Source organism: Cebidichthys violaceus, unplaced genomic scaffold (assembly GCF_023349555.1).
Source record: "Cebidichthys violaceus isolate CVI_PGR_0920_01 unplaced genomic scaffold, fCebVio1.0.p SCAF_33, whole genome shotgun sequence".
In the NCBI taxonomy this organism is placed as follows: Eukaryota; Metazoa; Chordata; class Actinopteri; order Perciformes; family Stichaeidae; genus Cebidichthys; species Cebidichthys violaceus.
The window spans coordinates 1,584,447-1,605,986 of NW_027176517.1; the positions used below are offsets into that span (position 1 = coordinate 1,584,447).

Sequence of the window (21,540 nt, forward strand, 5' to 3'; positions counted from 1 at the left end):
TTTCCCTGCACTGCGTCTGTTGTTTGTCTCAGAGCCTAACAGGATGAGAATCAACTGTCCCGCACATCCTCCCGGTGATCCATAGTCATGGCAGCGCTGCACCATGGGTATTGTGTTCTCTATTGATTAAGAGACCGCAGAGCTGGAGAAATGGATTGAGCTGTGCTGATGTCGTTGTCTGCATTGTGTTCCAGATGAAGATAAGGCCTTCTTAGTTTGTGTCGGCCGGGTTTGCAGTCTTCAGGCTCAGATGGGTTTGTGTTGTGTCCGAGCGCGGTGCTGCTGTCCCACATTTCCCCACTCTTTGTTCCCCGAGTGACACACACACACACACACACACACACACACACACACACACACACACACACCAAACAACAGCATAAGTGAATGGACGTATAATGTCACAGCGGGCGACTCCATCCCACAAGAGCCCCAGATCCCAGCGCAGAACACTGGTTTACTCGTGAGCGGTGCTATGGACACAAAGAGTGCCATGAATGTTTGATCATCGTTCTGTTTTTTGTGACTCATTCCTAAAAATAGCTGCAACATGTGACGGAATATAAAAGTTTAACATGTTGAGCGAAGTCCATTCCCAGTAGAAATGAACCGACTTTGTCATTTTATTACATTTCTTTCCGGCTTATTATTCCAATAGAATCCAGACCGTACATTCCTAATTCTCCATTCCAAAAATGAAACGCAGCGATGAATCACTCCCCGGATTGAGTTCTCACTGCAGTTATAACACGGCGTTGGAATCGAGGTCAATCCGTCCGTCTGATCAGTGGATGAATGCACGTTCATATCTCTAATACCCGTTTGGTGTTATGAGAATAAGGCCACGCAGCGCACAGAATATAGATGCAGATTCATTTTTTTTAATCGCAAAATATAGTGGGAAGGTTACATTCATGTGGAACACAGTAACATACCATACAGGGTGATATGTCGTTCAGCCGGGTCGGTCTTCATGGTGCACATGCAATAAAGAAAAATATTTGTCTTTCCCTGAAATCTTTTCAAATCGTCTTATTTTAAAAAGGAGTGCAAATGCTGAGGGAACACATTTCAAAACACACTTTTTTTTTTTGCAGACATTTTCATTACATACTGTACAAGTTTGAAGAATATCTAAATAGTTATTCTGAGTATTGCATCATGCTGAAAATCATTTAGGAAAATTTGCACAACACGTTTATTTGGGGGGTCCGGGCTGTCGCTTTCAATTCACCGCTAGCAGGAGTTTAGTCTAATGAAGCGCTGCATGCACATTATGCGCTACATTGTAGCAAATTAATTATGTAATAAATTGCAATTTCCACTTTAGTAAGGTACTGTAATTAATTACCGGTCAGCACCTCCTTTAGGCGAATATTGAGCCGTTTTAAATCCAATGTTGGTTGTAAGAGATTACATTTAACACTTGTTTTCTTTAGTTCAATATAAATCCTAAATCAAGTAAAAAGGATGCACTGTATACACAACACACACACACACACACACACACACACACACACACACACACACACACACACACACACACACAACACGTTCAAAAGAGAGGACAGCACATTTCTGCTTCCTGGATAGCAGAGAACTGAAAGCAAAAAGTAACCCGACCCTTCATTATACTGATACACATAGAATACCTGCAAGAGTTTACAATACACAGGATTATGTAGTTATATCGATATCTAAGTGCAATCTAAATTTGGCACAGTTTCAGATATTACGTGTTGACGCACGTCATTGTTCAACGTAAACACACAAACTACCCTATAGATCTAGTCACCTGCGTACGACGGAGTCTACTTCCTAAAGAACTGGAGATAAGTAGAGGTAGTGCTGGGCGATAGAACATTAGTGAGATTCAACCCAACAAGTCAAATCAAGTTTCACCAATGGAGCTAGCCAATAGCATTCAGGAAGTGGTGTTGAATCATTTGATTTACTTCTGACCAAAAATACAAGACCTCCATGGTGATGAATGGATTAGTCATGCTCCAGCAGAGAGCACATCTGGTCCATGATCAGAGGATGAGAAACAATAAAGTGCTCCAAAATAAAGCTCTGGCATTTGCATGTCATGGTTCATGTCAGATAAATATTGTTATCGCATGATAAGGTATTTTTCTTTATTGAGATTATATCTTTAATAAACGTATCGCCCAGCACTAACCGGAGGAAACACAATGAGCTTCTCCTCCTCACATCTCTTCTGTACTGAAGAGTGCAGTCCACCAAGACGCTTAGGTTCTAGAGGGATCGCATGCATGGAGCTGGTGTGGACTAAAGGAAACAGTCGAGCATGTCGCCCCATCCTTGCAGATTCACAGTATTCAGAGATGACGTCAAAGGGTTTAACTTAGTGATTTACAGTGTAGGTCCAGTTTCGATGTCATCCGCGGTCTTCGTCGGATTCGGTCAAACAGACCGCCGCTGACTTTGAGCATTCGCCCGGTTTACTATATCCTGGTACATCTTGGACCTGAGGAACCGTGGGTAAGAGTCTTTCTCCATGAGGCTGTAGACTTTAGCTTGGACTTCGTTGAGGCTGGTCGGGGACGGGTCCTCCAGGCTCTGCTTGGTCTTTTCCCTGGTGGGGTAGTCAATGTTCACCTGACAGGACGAGGAGAGCACACGCATGTTCTTAAAGAAAGGTGGAGGTCCCTCACAGTCAAAGTCACACCAATTAACTGTTCCGCAAACACATCACAATCACTACAGTATATTGATCTAAAGAAATGAAGTGAAGGAAAAACACATTAAACAGCAGTCTCTCACACACACACACACACACACACACACACACACACACACACACACACACACACACACACACACACACCTCTCTGGGAGCCTGAATATCAATGAACTCGTGGAAGATCTTGTTTGCTTTGGACACAAGCTTGGTTGAGCTTTTGATTTTTTTGTACTCCTCGCAAGCCATCCAAAACTCGATATTCTCGTCACTGAACTCCGACTTGAGAAATGTCCGGAAGGCAGCCAGGCCGTCTGGAGAAGGACACACGGATGAGACGGTAAGGGGAGGCGGTAAGAACAACAACAGCACTTCAAAAACACATGATTGATATTGCAGCGTAGCACCTATTTCTGTACGGCAGGATGTTTTTCCTTCTTCTTCTTCATCGTAGAGTAGCTCGATTATGTCATAATGCCCTTCAACCTATGCTGATATTTTTCCAGTATGTACACACTCTTGTTCCCAGAAGCGGAAAAAAACGGCTCTCATGACTAGAACACAAACACAATACGTCTTTTCTGTCTTCAACAGTCGAGATAAGTGATCAATTAATGTGCTCCCCACTGACGGTAACGCGGAGGAAGGCCATGTTTTTCTCTGGGCTCATGTCACGCTGACATGTTATTTCAACCCTTCTCATTTCTGCTGTTTACCTAATGAAGCCGGGCAGAGCAGAGGGGCTGGTCCATCTGTGCATATTCAAAAATATGACTTGCATAGAAACACACACACACACACACACACACACACACAGTCTGCGAGCTTTCACAGTGTAGTTTGTGAGAAGGTGGTCAAATATTTAAAAGCATGTTATGTTTATAAATCTGGATTGACACCCACAATTTGTAATTTTTGCACCAAAAATGTATTGATGAAATCAAACATCTTAACACTTGTTTGTTGAAAAATCTATATAAAATATTTAACCACTATTTTACCTTATTTTAAGCTCAATGGCCGGCCCTAAAGAGGATAAGCGGTTACAGATAATGGACGGATGGATAAGCTGAAAGGTCCGAATGGACCGGAGAGCTAATTAATCAGCTTAAATTCACTACACAGCTGCGTAAAGCTAAGGGCAGCTGGTTCTGTCTGGGTTCATCGCTCAACCCGATCTCATGGGAAGGGAAATAAACAGAGCAACATTTCCGCCGCCGTTGATACACATCTTTTGGCTTTTTGTGTGTCCTTAAACAACACCGTGAAACGCTCACGGAAATATTTAGGCAACAAAACTACAGCGATGGCTGCAGTTAGGCTGAGGCAACAAGACCACTTAGTGAGGTTAGGAAGCATCACGGTTGGGTCTAAAGTAAGTACATAAAGACATCACTAACGTGACTTTAAGAAAGGAATAACACCTTGAACAGGTGACGTGGCAGAGTGTAGCATATAAACACTAATGTGTTCACCTAGCAGTCAGCAGAGACCACATGGTGTACAAAGGATAATGCGCTAAAGCAAGAAACAAAGCGTTGTTATTTCACGCTAAATGACTCAAAATGGTTTCGTTATTCATACACCGATTGGTGAGACCGGGCTGCATCACTACAATCCACTCGCTTCACATTATAGATTTGCATTGTCGTTCGATACGTTTGTGTAAAATATTGCTTTAAAGTCCAACAGGTGTGTCTGAGTGCATTGACTTCCTCATAATACATTTGCAGAGCCTGATGGTGCATTGTTCACATCGTTTGTTTTTATGCTAGCAGTCTTCTTGACCGCTTCTCATGGTGCATTGCTCCGTTCGATTTTTAAGTCCCTTTCATTTGAAAGGAGAGGGGCTGAGGGTTTGTTGCTTGGTACATTGAGGGATTAGACTGAGGCAGTTTGGATAGATCTTCACAGAGCAAGGAAGACCGAGAGAAACAGAACCGGGCATTCTGAAGGCAGGCGGGCTGAAAACAAAGTGCAGGTGTAGACCGAGTCGAGGCAAACCGTGAACGTAAGCAGAGCCTCTAGCTGAGAGCGTCTGAAGTCAGAGCAGCAGGGGGACTAGTGGACCGACAGGAGGCCGTCCAGAGACTCGAGCTTAAATACACCGGAGCAATTAGGAGCAGCTGGGAGTGATGAGGACAATGCACAGCAGCTGGGGCTGAGGCAATCAGTTGAGACTCGAGCTGCACACTGGGATTAGAACGCAGTCGGGTCTAATTGGTAAACACTCTCCCTCCCTTTGAATGAAATGAAGGCCTAGGTGAACGCTACAACCTATCGAGGGAACATCCAGTACTGTGGCCACGTTGCTTTGACATTACTTAATGTAATGTATGTGCGTTCAGGTGCACGTTGTATTTCACCTCTCTAATGTGTGGCCAATTGAAAAAGGAAACAGGTGTGTCGGGGGGGGGGGCCTCTATTCGTGGCTTTGTAACAAACAAAGGTGTTATGTCAGATCCTTGATCTGGACAACACAGATAATTGTCATGTTGGGTGTTTACAGCTGTCTCTAATCCCTTTTGTCAGCACAGTGCTTGATATAATCACCGTAATCACTTTGATGACAGACCTGTGTGAGAAGTGGTTCATCCTAGTTTTTGCTCAGGCCAAAGCTTCGAAAGGTAGGATTGAGGACAGAACTAGGTCTAGTGTCTGTTCTGCTTAAGGTCGGAGGAGGACTCAACGTTGTTGAAAAAGACACGGCAGGCGTCACAAAAACAAGTTATAGAAGTGATTACTGATGGGTTGTGAAACCAACAGAATACACACGATAATGAGTTTTTATTAAAGAGACATCCATCAGAAGCCTTTTGCATTAACGGGCAAAGACAAGTGGTGGATGGAGACAAAGTGGGAAGAAAGGACTTTCACACCGGTGACGATGATCGAGTGTCTTCCTCGTGTACGAATCAAACGGCGGCGACGGGATCAGGAGACAAATGATCCAAATTCTGTTTTGAACCCGGCGGAGTTTTCTTTGAGATTAATCAATTTAAAGAAACTATTTTAGGGAAAATAATAGACTGATCGACTGATAATGGAAATATGTTATTTGCATCTCTGGCTTAACATGGTTCTTCTTCATGGAACATTTGCTAATAGTTGGATTAAATAAATCGGCCAAATTTGTTCTTCCTACCGTGAATCAGAATCACAGTGAATAATAATAAGAGGTTTATCGTGGCGAAAGCGCTGAAGTTGTAAACAAAGAAGCATGGCCCTTTAATAATATAAATTAATATATATGTATGTTGTATCCCCTGAGATATGGACTGTGGCTCAAGTAAAATAACTAAATAAAACAGTTTGATATAATGAAGAATAACAGATCAGACAAAAGAGAAGGAATCCAGGTAGAAGAGGAGGTCAAGGGCCGTCCGATCCGTTAACCCCAGATGAGAGACTCGCTGCAATAATTGGACAAACATCCAAAGTGGAATATGTCCAAGAAACAAGGGTGAAGTGAGGACATCCAGAACGGACTTTATTTGATTTATTTCAGAAGTGTATTAGGGCTGCACCGAATAGTTTGAAGCTTCATTCATAACGTTCAGATTCTCAATCAACATTTGATGTTTATTTATTGTGTAAATTCTTTATTTCTGCACAGTGTCAGATAATGATCAGACTACATTAATATTATACTTTTTGTAGAATTAGATTTCAGTGGTGGCTGCCTTGTTTCAGACTAATGTGATCCAAAGATTTCCTATTATTCAAGAGCATTGTAATGTCCATTTTTGGAAAAAAGATAGATGTGATCATTTCTAAATTTCATAAACATATTTTGTATTTATATCTGTAACAAAACATTCAGCTACAACCCATACTTGTTGGCGTTTAACCTTTCAAAAATAACATTTCCACTACAATCAAATAACGGTTTGCTCCTGTATTCACTGGGCGGTCTGGCAGCAATCTAACAGCACCATAAATCACATTCATACAACCACAATAACATCACATCACATGCTCTCTCTTTGAAATGTGATGGTGTCATACAACTAACAAATAACAGGAGTTCGGTTATTAGTGCATTTTACATCTTAAATGATCTAATAATTTATATCAGGACTGTTCGTGTTCTCTGGGAAGTTGATTTACTTAAAGACTAAACCGTCCGCTGAGTCACAGATCTCTCTTTTCAGGATGTGAGTCTATGGGGGGGAAGTCTTTTGGGCCCCGTGGCTTCATGTGACGGACCCGGGAATTGTAATTCCATCGTTTGGCCACTTTGTGAACTTTACTTCAAAGGCCTGAACTCTTCCTGTGGACTTGTCTAAAACTTTACACGGTTCTCTACAAGTTCTCAAAATAAACTGTGATAGACTACAACCGACTTCAGTACGGTAATATCACATAATAATATTACAGCTGCAAACAATATATCAATGCACATCTTGTCTTTGTCTTTTATTATAATGACAGTGAAATCGTGTTCTATCTGTTATTGTTTTCCTTATTTCTTGTGGCATCTATTGAGCCATGGGTTCTGTCACTGGTTTCACAGTTTACTCCGCCCACCTAACGACATAAAACAAGTTTATATTTCTTTCCTTTCCGGGGATCAGTCAAAGGCTGTATGTTGATAGGCAACGTTTGGTTTTCGTATCACTCGAGTGTGTGCTGGAGTGTTTCTGGAGATCGAAAAGAAATCTCTCAAAGTGCACATGCTCTGAATCCACTCATGTTTTACTTTCATCTGTCAGACCAGATATTTGACATCGCTGATGTTAGGTCGTACAGCTTGTTAGCTGTTAAAAAATAAATGCCCGTCCTGTTTGTGCAGATGGATGTGTGCGAGTGAGTCTGTGCCAGTGTGTGTGCTTGGTCCATGGGGAAGGTCACAGACATGTGACTCATTATGCGGGAAGGAGTCCTCACAGCACCGAGATGAGAGCCTTACATAAGACAGGCTCGGAGGGGGGGGGGCAATGGACTGGTGCTGTGCAAAAAGATAGACTATTTTGGAAACAGGAAAGGATTGCCGCTACGTTAACGTGAAAAATAGAACATGTCTACTTACATTTGTGAGACAGGAGATGATCAAACGAGTCCGACCATCGAACGACCTCATCCGTTGACACTCTGACGGTGAAAAAGACAAAAGAGCCTGAGTGAGATGCTAACCAACCTGTTAGCATCTTAGATTAACGTATATGCGTTAATGAAGGGCAGCGGAGTTTGATGCATGATTCATCCTCTACTCACAGGCCATCATGTAATTGAAATATCTGATTCAATTTAGAGATTGACGAATGGAGGACGGAGATAAGTTAGAAGAACAACAGCTGCACATGGTAATGCTCTTTTATGAAGCGGTGGACACGTGATGGAACGCGGTCTCCTGCAGATTAGAGGGACGCATTAACATTATTGTAGCGCTCCGTGTTTGGAACGTTAGGCTTAACAAGAAGCGCATTCTCGTCACGTCTCTCATTAATGTCAGATCTGCCATAAGTTTCTCTATAAAGTTTATGAGATGATTTCATCACTCTAATCTTTAGTATAATGAACAACAGATGGTTGAATTGCTCATTTATGTTGCTGGTTATCAGTACATTTTACATTGAACGTCCCACTAAAATAACACAATCTGAAAGAAGACTTTATATAACGCGTCCAAACTTTGAAGGCCAAGTGAGATGTCTCGAGAGTTATTCAACACAACAGAAGCTTTGACTTCCATTTGTCACAGAGTTGTAGTCCCAGGATTCCTTGGCAGACTCACTTCAGACACCTGGCAGTGGTTTCGTGGGCTGGAGGCAGGAACTCAGAGAAGTCGCTGTAGGAGTCCGACTTGTTGGACAGGCAGCCTAGTCTGGTCTTCATGGTGCTGGTCCTGCTGAAGACAACACACAATACTGAGGCAAGGCACGTTTATTTGTGCAGCACATTTCAACAACAAGGCAAGTCAAAGTCACATAACTCTCCCACTGCGGGACTAATGAAGGATTATCTTATCTCAAGACAAAGCAGGAAGCATCACCTGTTGAAACGTATGGAGCTGCATGAATGTGAACCAAAGTACAGCTGGAAAACAGCAAATTCTATGTAGTACATGTGATAATAATGCTAAGTGCTAACACGTCCTACTTGACCTGCTTCCAGGGTGGCTAATCGAGTGTTCATGCTCCATGTAGTTGGGCTGCCCCTTTAGATATTCAGCCTATGTATGAGTTCTAGAATGTCGGGAGACCTGGTGAATCAGCTGGAATAAGATGCACAGAGATAAGGCCAACTGACAGGACTGGACTGGAGGTAGACAACAGGTGCAACTCCATATGCAAGAAGCTGAATCATTGCGCCACAATCGGCAGGGAGCTTCAAGCGTCCCTGATGTCCACAGTCACACCCTGGTGAAGGTTTCTTACTTAAGTGCAGTTTGCAGAGTTAAAGAAAACCTCCTACACTACAGGTCATGACCCTCTCTGATAATCTCACCAACACTGTGCAATTTACAAGAATTTATAATATGTTAGATTAGAGTAAATTATTCATTTGTTTGGCTATGGAAAATAGATGACATTTTTAATAATAGTCTCTTTTTTTTTTCAATTCACTATGAACCATATCTCATCACGATCTGTCCCATCCCATCAGTACGCTGCTGCTGTCATGAACTATCTATCCGTCCTCGTCGTCCCTCCGGGACACGGCGGTCTCTCCAGATGGGGCACGGTTGTAAAGATGCTCCATCAAAAGGCCAAATGTTTGTGTAAAAGTAGGTTTATTTTCACAGGAATCACTAACGATAACCATCTAAAGGAACAGACATTCAGGCAAAACCTTACAAAGCTATGTAGAGCGCCGTGACGGAGGAAAGAGAACGATATAACGAATGAATGAATGAATTTCTGATGTCATTCAGGTTTTTTGTCCCTTGACTCCCACTGTGAGGAGTAAATGCTGCACGAGTGAAAAATGTTGACCCCTTTCTAACAAGAACAATAACTATTCCAAACTTTTTGGGAAAGACCCTGCAAGATTATATTTGTGTTTAGATAACATGAAAACAATAAATTCGCCGTTTATTTGAATTTCTTTTGATTAAACATACAAGATATGAGTTGTTAATTAGATGTGTTGCATACCTTGGTTCAGCTACACAACTAGAAGCGTTTCAAGCTTCTCATATAACTCATCAGTGTCAAAGTATTCCTTTAATCATCTCATTAAGAGCTTATATTGCATACAAAACCTGTGCTTAATCATCTCATTGAGATCATGATCTCTTCTGATCTTGATCTAGACAAAACAAAATGAACCCGATAAACAAAAGAACATTACATTCAAAGAACCCAGGCAGACACAACAAGAGCACACACACGTTGTAAATCGGCCGGTGGAATGAGGCGGTCTTCATGTTCACTGTTTACCCGATGGGTGTCTTAAGCTTTGTCTCCGGAGTGCTCCGACAGACGTGACGGGCTTCACTAAAACAACATGCGTCTGTTTTCATAGTATTCGTCTGTCCACCCTAAGTGGTCCTCTGGTATTCCCGTCTCTGAGACGGCATGATTACAGTAGTAGAGCTGGAACAGTGGCTTGTTTTGATGCTCCGACCTTCAATTGGGAACATTGCCTGAAATGTACTGTTCATTAGTCACCTGAGAGCCATTTGCTTGAATTAATGGACTCTAAAGCCTCTTTAAATTGTCTCTTTGTGTCCTCATCTTCCTCGGACAATTTGTTACAAGTGTGTGTGTGTGTGTGTGTGTGTGTGTGTGTGTGTGTGTGTGAGAGAGACAGCGTGTGTGTGTTTTGGTTGGACTAATATATCCGGATTCTAATATTGCCTTTAAATGAAAATTGGATGGCGGTCTGCTTTCATCATGTGTGAGTACTAGAGGGGTAAATATGGGAGTGTTCGCGTATGACTTTAAAAACAACAACAACAACATAAGTGAAACCTGACACACTCTCCAGTGAGGAGGGAGCATTTGTTCGGGTTTTAGTGGAGAGTGGGTTAAATGCTCTTTCTGAAGTTTTCTCCAACCGATCAAGAATAAATCAAGCGACACACTGACGTGTTCGCGGCGTGTGCCCCAGAAACAGCCGAGTTATGTATCAGATGTTATGTATGAAACGGACGCGCTGGACTGGAAGAGTAGTTTGCGTGTCATATCTGTGTGAGTCATAATTTCAAGGTACACTTCATTTGCTAATGTAAAGTTATTTTCAGAGAGGATTAATGCAAATTATAATGACATACATCAGATCTCCCTGCAGGCTTGAGGAAGGCTGTTAGGATGACTTTCTTATACAACGATGGCAGGAATTCCAACACCTCTACCATTTACACCAGTACTAACTTGGGATACATCGAATCACACAATGCCAAGGGTCATTCCTCTGAAGACCATGAATGTGCTCATGAAACACACAGCACCCACAACATTGTGTTACCACACCACTCAAATGAATTGGAGACATCCTCAGGGGAACATGCAGCTCATGCAGTCGGTAAAGTTGGTGCGAGGAACTTTCATTTTGTGTTGATTCTGGTGACAAAAGCGCTAGTGTTTCCGAGCACCAGATTCCCTTTAGAAGAGTTCTACTTTCACTGCAGCAGGGTCTGGAGTCCGGGCTGAAGGCCTTTCTGGTGAACCTGCACGATTGTTTGCAGGATACGGCAGAATCCGAGCCGGCAGCACAGATGACAAGCATTAAGAAAAGCTAAATACAAACAGCAAATCTTCTTGACGATGGTCTCGTTTCCTCATGTAGGTCACGTTGAGGCATCAACGTTAAATCAAGACGGTTTCATAACCAGTTAAAAGTTTCCCGTAACAAAAGCATCTCACTACAAGGTGACTTCAGTAGCTCTGCTGGAGCTTTTCAACTTATCATGCAAGCTTTGCCGGCTAATGACGAGTGAGCAAAAGCTCCAGAGAGGAGACCGAATGGATCTTGCGGTTATATTTTATTTCAATTAAGATGTGTCTTCTGAGGACCATGAATAATAGATTCGCATGCCTTGTTACTTGTGTTTCCTTGCTCTTTTTGATGGCTTCATCTCAGTCAAATTCGACCGCCGAGTCATGCTCATTAAGCTCCCCGTCCTTCCAGCTGTGCACTGCCATTCATGGATCGTATAATTAAATAGAGCCATAATAAGTAGAAATTTGGGATTATTATTTCATGCAGGTTTGATATGCATCAACACACTGCAATTAATGCTTTGCATTTCATGTAAAACATTTGGCCTTGGATCCTTGCGTGGCATGAACGAATGGGAACACAGATATTCAAAAACGGGCTCATTGTACAGCAGCTTTAGGACATTAATATTGGAACCAGCCCTCAACAATTGATTCAGGTTGAATTCGTATGCATGTCAGCGTGTGCCTTTTTATAGCAGACAAAGGTCGTCAAGTGAAGTTGATGAGCAGAGACGTGAACATATTGATAAATCCATTTGCCGTGTGCCAAACTGTAAACAACATGACGCCAGACCCCCCCCCCCCCCCCCGTTAATCCTTCTCTCCTTGTCTCTCTTGACAAATCTGTATCTCGCTGACTGTTGTGAGCTAGATTCTTCGTCTGCAGCGTGGTGCAGACACGTGCCGCCACTGAGCTATTTATAAAATCCCTGACGAATCCATGTAGTCAGGAGGAAGCGGTGCATGTTCTATTCAGCCATGCAGCAGGACCGGCTCCTGGAGGAAAGATGCTAAAAACAGCGACGGCACTTTAACGTCTCGGATACACACGAGTGCGCCTCATGCATCTAGAAGTGCAAGCAACATCTGCTAGCCCTCCGACGTCTGATATCCCCGTTGGGGTTGCTGGATTAGGAAGTAAAAATCTAGATCAGGCCTGAGTGTGTGCGTATGAACATCTTCTTTGATGTTACCTAACTTGGTGCAATGCAGGTTTTCAGATTTCCCTCCGTTTCCTAATTTCTGTACGCTGACTGAAGATACCCAGCAGTGCTACGGATGAGTGTTAGCTGACATGCTGCAAAGTGATTATGATGATATTTAGATTCACGTACACACAGCAAATTCAAATGATTATGCTCTATCTTCTGCTGAGTAATGGCGGCAAAACGTGCACAGTGTTGATTAATAGAGGTATACTCCACTGTGATATACTCGGCATGATGACGTGTGCGTGAACGCTCGAGTGCACACATTTGCGCTGACGTTAGCGTTGACGTTAAAGGCCACGTGTTGACGTCTTGAGGACGGGTCACATCCCTCCTCCTGTTCCTGCTGAGTGCAGCTTAAAATAGCAGCTAGCGGAATTCTTGGACACTTTAGGTTGCGCCCAATTATAGCGGATCACGTTTTTTGTCCTAAATCTGGGTCAATGTTTCAACACGCATCATGCTGTTTCCCAATAGCGCTGTAATCTGGTAATATGGTGCTGATATAGAGACCAGTTGAATTTGACATATTTAATACAAAAACACTGCTACTTCTAATGCTGTGGTTACAACTACTAATACTCACGCTAACTAAAGTATCACCAACTAAATTAATAGTAGTAATAATATCTACGTCGACTCCAGTCTTCTGCCATAACGCCCGTCCTGCTCTCCCACAGCCTCATCCGTTGGGAGCTGTCTCTCACATAATCATTAATTGATTCTAATTCATGAACTTGTTAACTAATTCAGCCACTCACTCACTCACTGTCAGAGGCTCTGCCCGCTCCACTTCTCCACAGACATTGAAACGGGATCATTTGCTCGTGTCATCTCTGCAGAACCACTGAGCTGTGACCGAGCGCTCTGCTTCTTTGTCTTCTCCGTGACCTTCTTGTTCTGACTCTTCACGGGTTTTGCTGCTTGGATTTTGTTTATATTCTTGTTTGAGAAACTTTGAGCTGCGCCTCCTGGATACTTATCATTCACTTTAACTGTAACTACTTAAACATATCAATAGCCTATTGACATATTTCAACATTTTGATGACCTCTATGGTGCAACTTGAGGGTGGCCTGTAGCACAAGCCTTCAGCAGATACAGTTGTGGTCAAAAGTTTACATACACTTGTAAAGAACATAATGTCATGGCTCTCTTGAGTTTCCCCATTATTTCTACAACTCTGATTTTTATCTGATAGAGTGATTGGAACAGATACTTCTTTGTCACAAAAAACATTCATGAAGTTTGGTTCTGTCATGACTTTATTATGGGTTAACAGAAAAAGTGATCAAATCTGCTGGGTCAAAAATATACATACAGCAGTGCTAATATTTGGTTACATGTCCCTTGGCCATTTTCACTTCAATTAGGAGCTTTTGGTAGCCATCCACAAGCTTCTGGTAAGCTTCTCGTTGAATCTATGACCACTCCTCTTGACAGAATTGGTGCAGTTCAGTTAAATTTGTTGGCTTTCTGACATGGACTTGTTTCTTCAGCATTGTCCACATGTTCTCAATGGGATTTAAGTCAGGACTTTGGGAAGGCCATTCTAAAACCCTAATTCTAGCCTGATTTAGCCATTCCATTACCACTTTTGATGTGCGTTTGGGGTCATTGTCCTGTCGGAACACCCAACTGCGCCCAAGACCCAACCTTCGGGCTGATGATTTTAGGTTATCTTGAAGAATTTGAAGGTAATCCTCCTTCTTCATTATCCCATTTACTCTCTGTAAAGCACCAGTTCCATTGGCAGCAAAACAGCCCCACAGCATAATACTACCACCACCGTGCTTGACGGTAGGCATGGTGTTCTTGGGGTTAAAGGCCTCACCTTTTCTCCTCCAAACATATTGCTGGGCATTGTGGCCAAACAGCTTGATTTTTGTTTCGTCTGACCACAGAACTTTCCTCCAGAAGGTCTTATCTTTGTCCACGTGATCAGCAGCAAACTTCAGTCGAGCCTTAAGGTGCCGCTTTTGGAGCGAGGGCTTCCTTCTTGCACGGCAGCCTCTCAGTCCATGGAGATGCAAAACACGCTTGACTGTGGACACTGACACCTGTGTTCCAGCAGCTTCTAACTCTTGGCAGATCTGCTTTTTGGTGGTTCTCGGTTGACTCTTCACCCTCCTGACCAATTTTCTCTCAGCAGCAGGTGATAGCTTGCGTTTTCTTCCTGATCGTGGCAGTGACAAAACAGTGCCATGCACTTTATACTTACAAACAATTGTTTGCACTGTTGCTCTTGGGACCTGCAGCTGCTTTGAAATGGCTCCAAGTGACTTTCCTGACTTGTTCAAGTCAATGATTCGCTTTTTCAGATCCATGCTGAGCTCCTTTGACTTTCCCATTGTAGCGTTTGTGGGCGTTTGTATCCAATGAGCCCTATTTAAATGGCCTCAGAGAAGTCACCAACTGTAGTCACTCATAATCACTCACAAGAAGTTAAGAGGCCATGCTATGAAGCTCATTTCATTGACACAACTTTCTAAGTCACTAAAATTGCTAATTCATGTTGCTGTATGTATATTTTTGACCCAGCAGATTTTGTCACTTTTTCTGTTAACCCATAATAAAGTCATGAAAGAACCAAACTTCATGAATGTTTTTTGTGACAAAGAAGTATCTGTTCCAATCACTCTATCAGAGAAAAATCAGAGTTGTAGAAATAACTGGAAACTCAAGAGAGCCATGACATTATGTTCTTTACAAGTGTATGTAAACTTTTGACCACAACTGTAGATGCCCCTCTTCTCCAGAGACGACTACCACACACTCTTACAGAAGATTGCAGGGCTGGAAACTAATATTCATTGGTAAGAAGTGAACGTGGCGTAAATAGACCATGTAGGAACGATCCCTCCCAAAACAACCACCTAGTAGCCGTGTGCTAGCAGCTCTGGTCCACTGATTTGGGTCAACTGTTAAGTGGTAACTATTAGGAGTTAGCGCTCAACTTCAATCAGCACTGTTAAAAACCTCAGACCAAGTCAGACATCAATAATAACCAACAGTAGGAAGACACAGTACATTCACAAGCTTCTCCCAGAAAACTGCAGGACATTAAATCATCTTTTGTACTGCGTCTTATTTTATATTCTCTTGAATTTAATAACTATTTTCAATTGTATTCAGGTCCTTCTGGTGTCTGTTTTTGCACTTTGCCTTGATGCATGTTGATGTTCATGTAATCATCGGACTCACATGCTGCCGAGCGCTCGTCTATTTTCATCGCGCGATTGTTCTTTTCCCTCGTGAAGCGTTCTCTGCAGTGCTTCAAACTGAATCATTCATTATCTTTTTGTTGTTAAATATTAATGACTTGGTTGTCGCCACTGATGGCTCATAGGTACTTGTGATGAATTAATGAACAGGTGCCGTATATAGCCACGGCTAGCAGTCACATGTACGGCTGATCTGTCGTCGTTGGATGGGTTGGCCTATAATTACACTTCTCTGCCGTTCTTCTCATTGACAGCGAGAGCAAGTGGTTCAGCAGGCAGAAGTATTAATATGGAAACAGGTGATTAAGATTGCGTCTGCATGAGGAGGTTAATAAAACAGAATACATCTTTGATGCAAGCAACACGCATGCTTGATGTATTTCTGCATGTGAGTATGACCCCCCCTCTACACTTATTGACCCCCCTATGCACTTAATGACCCCCCTCTACACTTAATGACCCCCCCTCTGCACTTTACGCTCGTCGCAAGTGCAGCACTAAGCCTCCAGTTCCCCCTCAGGTATGAACACTGTTAGCTCCGTCAGCACTGTTGCTGGTGTTAGCGCCGTTAGCTACAAAGCTGCCGGGTCAGCCTTTGCCATTATAAGAGTCATTTAGAGGCAATACATGTGCTTGATTAAAGCTGTGGACTGGTGAACGATGTTCTTTACTATTTGTCATGTTCCATTAAACTCTGGGGCCTCTCACTCCTGTAAGGTCTCCTGTTATGACACCTGAGCACATTTCTCACAACGGCCTGATAGGTCAATCTGGGATAGAGCTACAGGGGCTTTTCAGCACATAACACCCTGATACCATTTTCATCAGCAGAGAGGTACACTCGTGTACGGTTAGATTAATGTCACCCCCCCGCCGCGCGGGCCCTCCTCCGTCTATTTTTTTTTTTTTTCGTATCAACTTAATCTGTGTCCAGTTCACAAGCCCCTCAGCAGCTTATAATTTAATCTCAAAAAGAAGAGAACTGCACCGTGCAAGCCTGCAGCTTGTTCGGCAACCTGAAAAAAAAAAAAGATTGGCCATCTGCTCGACAAGTAACACAATGTTCATCATTTCATCTTCTGTCCACCTGCATGTGTTCTGCTCTTTTTATGTATCAGAATTGCACAGACAAACACGTCCACGCTTTTGTTACACTGTGACATGTTTTTAACTCAGTATTACAATTATTCACCTTGAATTACATATTTATATGCATTGCACTTTCCTTTGTGATTTTGTAATACAGCGGAGGCATCTATACAAATATATTGAGATGGTCAGGTTTTTGCCCGTCCATCCACCTGTTCTTGTATTTTCTATTTGCTTATTCGCAGGCACATTTCTTTCATGGTAATTGTTAAAAAATTACACCTGAATATGTGAGTGCTGGTGATAAAGAATGGAACTACTTGACCAAATTTACATTCCATTTACGTCCTTTAAAGAGTAGAAAGGAATGTGGTCTTTTGTGCTGTGTGGCTCGCTTTTATCCTCGGTGTGAAGAGCCAATATGGAATATGGAAGCATCTGGTTTGGGAGCAGCCAGCGAGTCGGAGCTGTTGCGGTGTGCAGCTTCGTCAGGTGCATATGGGACGGTCCGCTGGGAAAACATCGGAGGACTATTTGGGACACATTACGATGCAATCGTTCTTTCTGCTCGTGAAGATTACATGAGCCTTTTGTTCATTAAAACGACTATCGTGATCTATGACACAGTGTTTGTAAATTGCAACTTATCTATTGTTACAGGGAAATTAGCATTCATTTGGAGATATTTTATAAGTCCAATATTCACTCTCCTTTTAGTTCCGTTCGTCTCTACAGACTCCTCAGCGGCTGATTCGTCGACCATGTTTACCAGCCGGTCTCAAACTTTATTTGTCTGCTGTTTGTTGCTGCATAATACGGTCGGATTATAAGACTTGTTTGACTGAAAACGGCTGTCTGTAGAAACAAGGTTGGTGAGAAGTCAGAGTGAGCCATACAGTGAATGTGCTGTAAAACCGTACGGTCGGGTAGTTCTCTGTGGGTTTGTCACCAGGAGCCACGTCTTTCACGTTAATCACAGTAGCTAGTTTAAAAACATTGAATAATTGACTAAAATCAACTAAAATCCATCAAGATGATCAGCTTTCATCCAGCAAAGTGTGTTTAGAAACCCAACCAGCTCTCCGCAGCTACTGTCTCAATATGGCATGCCTCTTGAAATATGTATATTCTGTAATAAAAACCTTTTTTTTTTGCCTATTTTACAAATCTCAAACAAAAGTGACCGTGCTTGAAGCTCTATCCACGCTCACTCACCTTAGAGGTGGAGGGAGGCTGAAGACGACGACCCAATCTTTGGCCAAGTATCTGATAAAGAGCTACGTCGGATTATACTCAAATAAATCGGCTGGACGGGACTATTAAAAGCACACGTGTGCCACGGGTGTTCAGGATGATGAGGGCGCGCCACTGACTTGCATTAGCTTCTGGGAGAACATTTTGCTTGGTTGATAAAAAAATAGAGCCTCTCATCTACTGTAGGCTGTATCCCAAGATGATGGGATGTGACTGGGTTTGAGTGTTCCTGCTGCATTTGTCGTTTTGGGGTGGTGTTATGAGCTAAGACCAGCTATGAGTTATATGAAGGTACAGCAAGCCTGAAAGTTATGTATCTATTCGGTGGCTGACTATAGAAAAGATGTGTTTGAAACTTTATTTGCAGTGGATCCTACCATTCAGACTTGCCACCATGTGTAACAATCCCTGTGATGCTGGTGTACTTGATACTTAAGTGTTTGTTTTTTTTCAATCTGGACACGAGCTTTGTTCGGTTTAGATTTAACGGCTCAGTGCTACAGTCTGAGCGCATGTCTTCACTCATCCTGCCTTTAGCCGCTTACGTAATCAGTTTGTTCCAGGCTATTATTTTTGCATTGCAGACACTGAAAGCGTTTCTCTTAAGTAGGATGTTAAAATGTCTTTCCATAGAGTGTGCATGTAAGCACTAACATGTACCGTTGAGCTACAGACGTGCACTTGATCACTTGTTTGAATAACCACATGTGGTGACAATACTGACGCAACCTGTAACAGTCGATCCAGTTTCTTCTGCTGCCACCGAAATACAATGACTGGGATTTGGTTCATGGTGCTCACAGCATAAGAAAGAATCAGTGTTGATGTTGCTCTGGATAATCTACAGACCTGACTGTCAGTTTTCATTGGATCTACTTTCTACCAAACAAAAGGTCCCAGCATGTCTCAGATTAAAGAAATGACATTGACCTTCATCGTATTTGCAAGAAGGCTGTACGACCTGACGCGCCACATTGCTTTGTCATTGGCAACTGTTGGAAAAGGCAAGAACTTCCAAAAGATAATTGGCGGAGCAATCTGTCAATCAAACGTTTTCCAGTCGAGAGAACAGCAAAAAATATGTTTCCCCATTGAGAAAAGCCTTCAGTGGCCATCTATGCCCTTCTTTCAATGGAGAAATGCTCTCCGGTTCTGATGAAACCGGGGCTACTGCAGAATCTAGTAGGACCACACCCGTAGCTGACACTAGCTCCTCACAGGAAGCTCATTGGTCTTTTATAATTATGTGATCTGTCATCGTGAGAATCCAGCTGCCGTACAAGTGATCGAAGGCTAGGCCTATATTTTAAAACCTGGTCCAACTTAAGATTCCTAGGAGTTTAGTTCATAACCACAGGGAGAGAGATGGGGGAGGGGGGGGCGTTATCAATTTAACAAAACTGCATTTATATCAAACATGTCTGCAACTACTCACTAATACAACATTAAACAATGTAATCTGTAGATATGGTTGATTGGTTTTCCCTAAAATGTCGGCTCCTGGTAACTCGTGCGAATGGCATTTCATTGTTATGTTTAGGGAAATAAAAGCGATTGGTTTAGATATGACTAGACATTTTGGGGGAGAGCTCATTTGCTTATTCAACGATTGGTGAGAAGATCGATACGACTCGCATGGTTTGTTCGGTACATAAGAAGTGATCGCTAGTAGTCGGCCCAGCTATGTGCTGAAGGTAACATAATCCTCCTACCAGTACCTCTAATGCTCACAAATGAACAATTAACAAGATATAACAAGATGTCCTGGTCAATGACATACAAAGGTAGGGTAAGTAGAGTTCAAAATTCAAACATCTAAATGTTCTGGACGGGTTTGGACACACCTCACCTTGAGGTGGCACTTGTGTGGGCTTCAAAGCCCTCCTCCATCTTTGGTAGCTCTGATGAGTGACATTTACTGGACTGGAAAGCCCTCAGAGCTTTTTGCATCAAGGGGAGGGACGGTGGGAACTGATTTTCGTCGGTATTGCTCACAGGAAATGTTACTAAAAGCATGCATGAATAAGCCAGACATTTGAACATGCAGCCAAACAGAATGAACACAAGCATGCATTGAATTAGCAGGAAAATAGGCAACAGGACACTCTTGTATGGAGCTTGCATTTCTCTCCTCCAATAGTTTGACTGTTTCCACTGTTCCACACAGATGTTGAATCAGTTCATCTACAGTGTTCCAACTGATGTCACTATAAGCTATTCAAAATCAGCAGATAATAATCAGCCCGGTGAACCACTTAGAATGACAAAGACCCACCTAATGTCTAGAGCTCTTTGTCCACAGCAGAATTACATAACACTTTGTCATCCAAAAAATAAATATGGATCCTTTACCTTGAGCCTGCTGTGTGCGAGAGACGCTGGACTCTTTCTCCCCGTCTTATATATCACTGCCTATCCCCAACGTGTGTTTTGGCAGAACGCAGCCTCCGTCTAGCCAACGCTGGTGTGTATTTGTATGAATCTGTAGCGCTGAAGATATCTAGTGTTTCCGATGCCAGCGAGTGGGAGCTACACGCGGCATGCTCATTGGTGTGAAATCGCGGGGGGGAGAGAGCAGCCGAGACGGATAGAGGGAGAGGCAGAGGGGGTGGAATCAGAGGGAGAGATGGAGGGGGAAGAGAGCTTTGTTTGCACGGGGAAATCTCCAAGGACAACCTGAACACATCTGTGAAGTGGAGGAGTGCTGTTCAGCGATGTCGTGGTCGAAGAGACGCAAACGTAAAAACGTGTGGTGCAGCAGGGCTGCTGCCTCAAAACCTCAACAGAATGCATTTGCTGCATAAATGTTATGCATTTAATGGATCCAGCTTCTGAAATGTGATGATGTTAAGTTGGGGTTGTCCCCCCCCCCCCAAATGATTTATAGTGAATGCTATGAATTTGCACAAACCACAGCAGGTTCACCACCATGCCATGTGCATCTGTGTACATGCTACACACATGCAAACTAGCACTCAGAACCATGAGAAATATTAACATGCATGTTCTTTCTGGTTGCAACAGCAAGCAAATCATTTCTCTCACAGTGCCTCTTGTCTCTCTTAAAGTCGGGCGCTTTAGGAAGTATTGCATATCCACAAACACAATGCAAAGCACGCAGGCATTGCACCTCTATTCGTATAAAGTCAAATTGAAGATGATATGTTACGAGTAAGTGCATAGAAAATGGAGAGGGAGTGCAGAACATTTATCTTGCAATCTTGAGAGGAAGATATGATCTGCAAGGAGCTGAGAGTGTGGAGGAGGCAGCCTGGCAGAGGACAGATAATTCCTGCTACTGAATAGACAACCAAGTGTTACATAAAGTCACACACACACACACACACACACACACACACACACACACACACACACACACACACAGAACC

General features: G+C 42.8%; 1 protein-coding gene across 3 annotated transcripts; it reads right to left on the reverse strand.

Moving 5' to 3' along the window:
• Positions 1-861: 861 nt before the first annotated feature.
• LOC137883553 (regulator of G-protein signaling 8-like) lies at positions 862-20,708 on the reverse strand. Of its 3 annotated transcripts, XM_068725085.1 has the most exons (6): positions 20,504-20,708; positions 8,442-8,552; positions 7,737-7,798; positions 2,852-3,018; positions 2,438-2,622; positions 862-2,282 (listed from the first exon to the last, which is right to left on the reverse strand). In XM_068725085.1, the coding sequence occupies exons 2-6, from the start codon at positions 8,540-8,542 to the stop codon at positions 2,156-2,158; spliced, it is 642 nt and encodes a 213-aa protein (XP_068581186.1). In that variant the 5' UTR covers positions 8,543-8,552; positions 20,504-20,708; the 3' UTR covers positions 862-2,155. The 3 variants fall into 3 exon arrangements, with proteins under 3 accessions (XP_068581186.1, XP_068581184.1, XP_068581185.1); XM_068725083.1 differs by lacking the exon at positions 862-2,282 and having other exon boundaries at positions 2,324-2,622; XM_068725084.1 differs by lacking the exon at positions 862-2,282 and having other exon boundaries at positions 2,324-2,622; positions 8,442-8,555.
• Positions 20,709-21,540: the final 832 nt, after the last annotated feature.

Bases quoted from the DNA above. Each gene is read 5' to 3' on its own strand.
- LOC137883553 (XM_068725085.1), bottom strand. From the start codon at position 8,542: ATGAAGACCAGACTAGGCTGCCTGTCCAACAAGTCGGACTCCTACAGC. The intron at 7,799-8,441 runs GTGAGTCTGCCA...TTTCACCGTCAG, and splicing joins ACCACTGCCAGGTGTCTGAA to AGTGTCAACGGATGAGGTCG. The intron at 2,283-2,437 runs GTCTGTTTGACC...AGTCCACACCAG, and splicing joins AATGCTCAAAGTCAGCGGCG to CTCCATGCATGCGATCCCTC.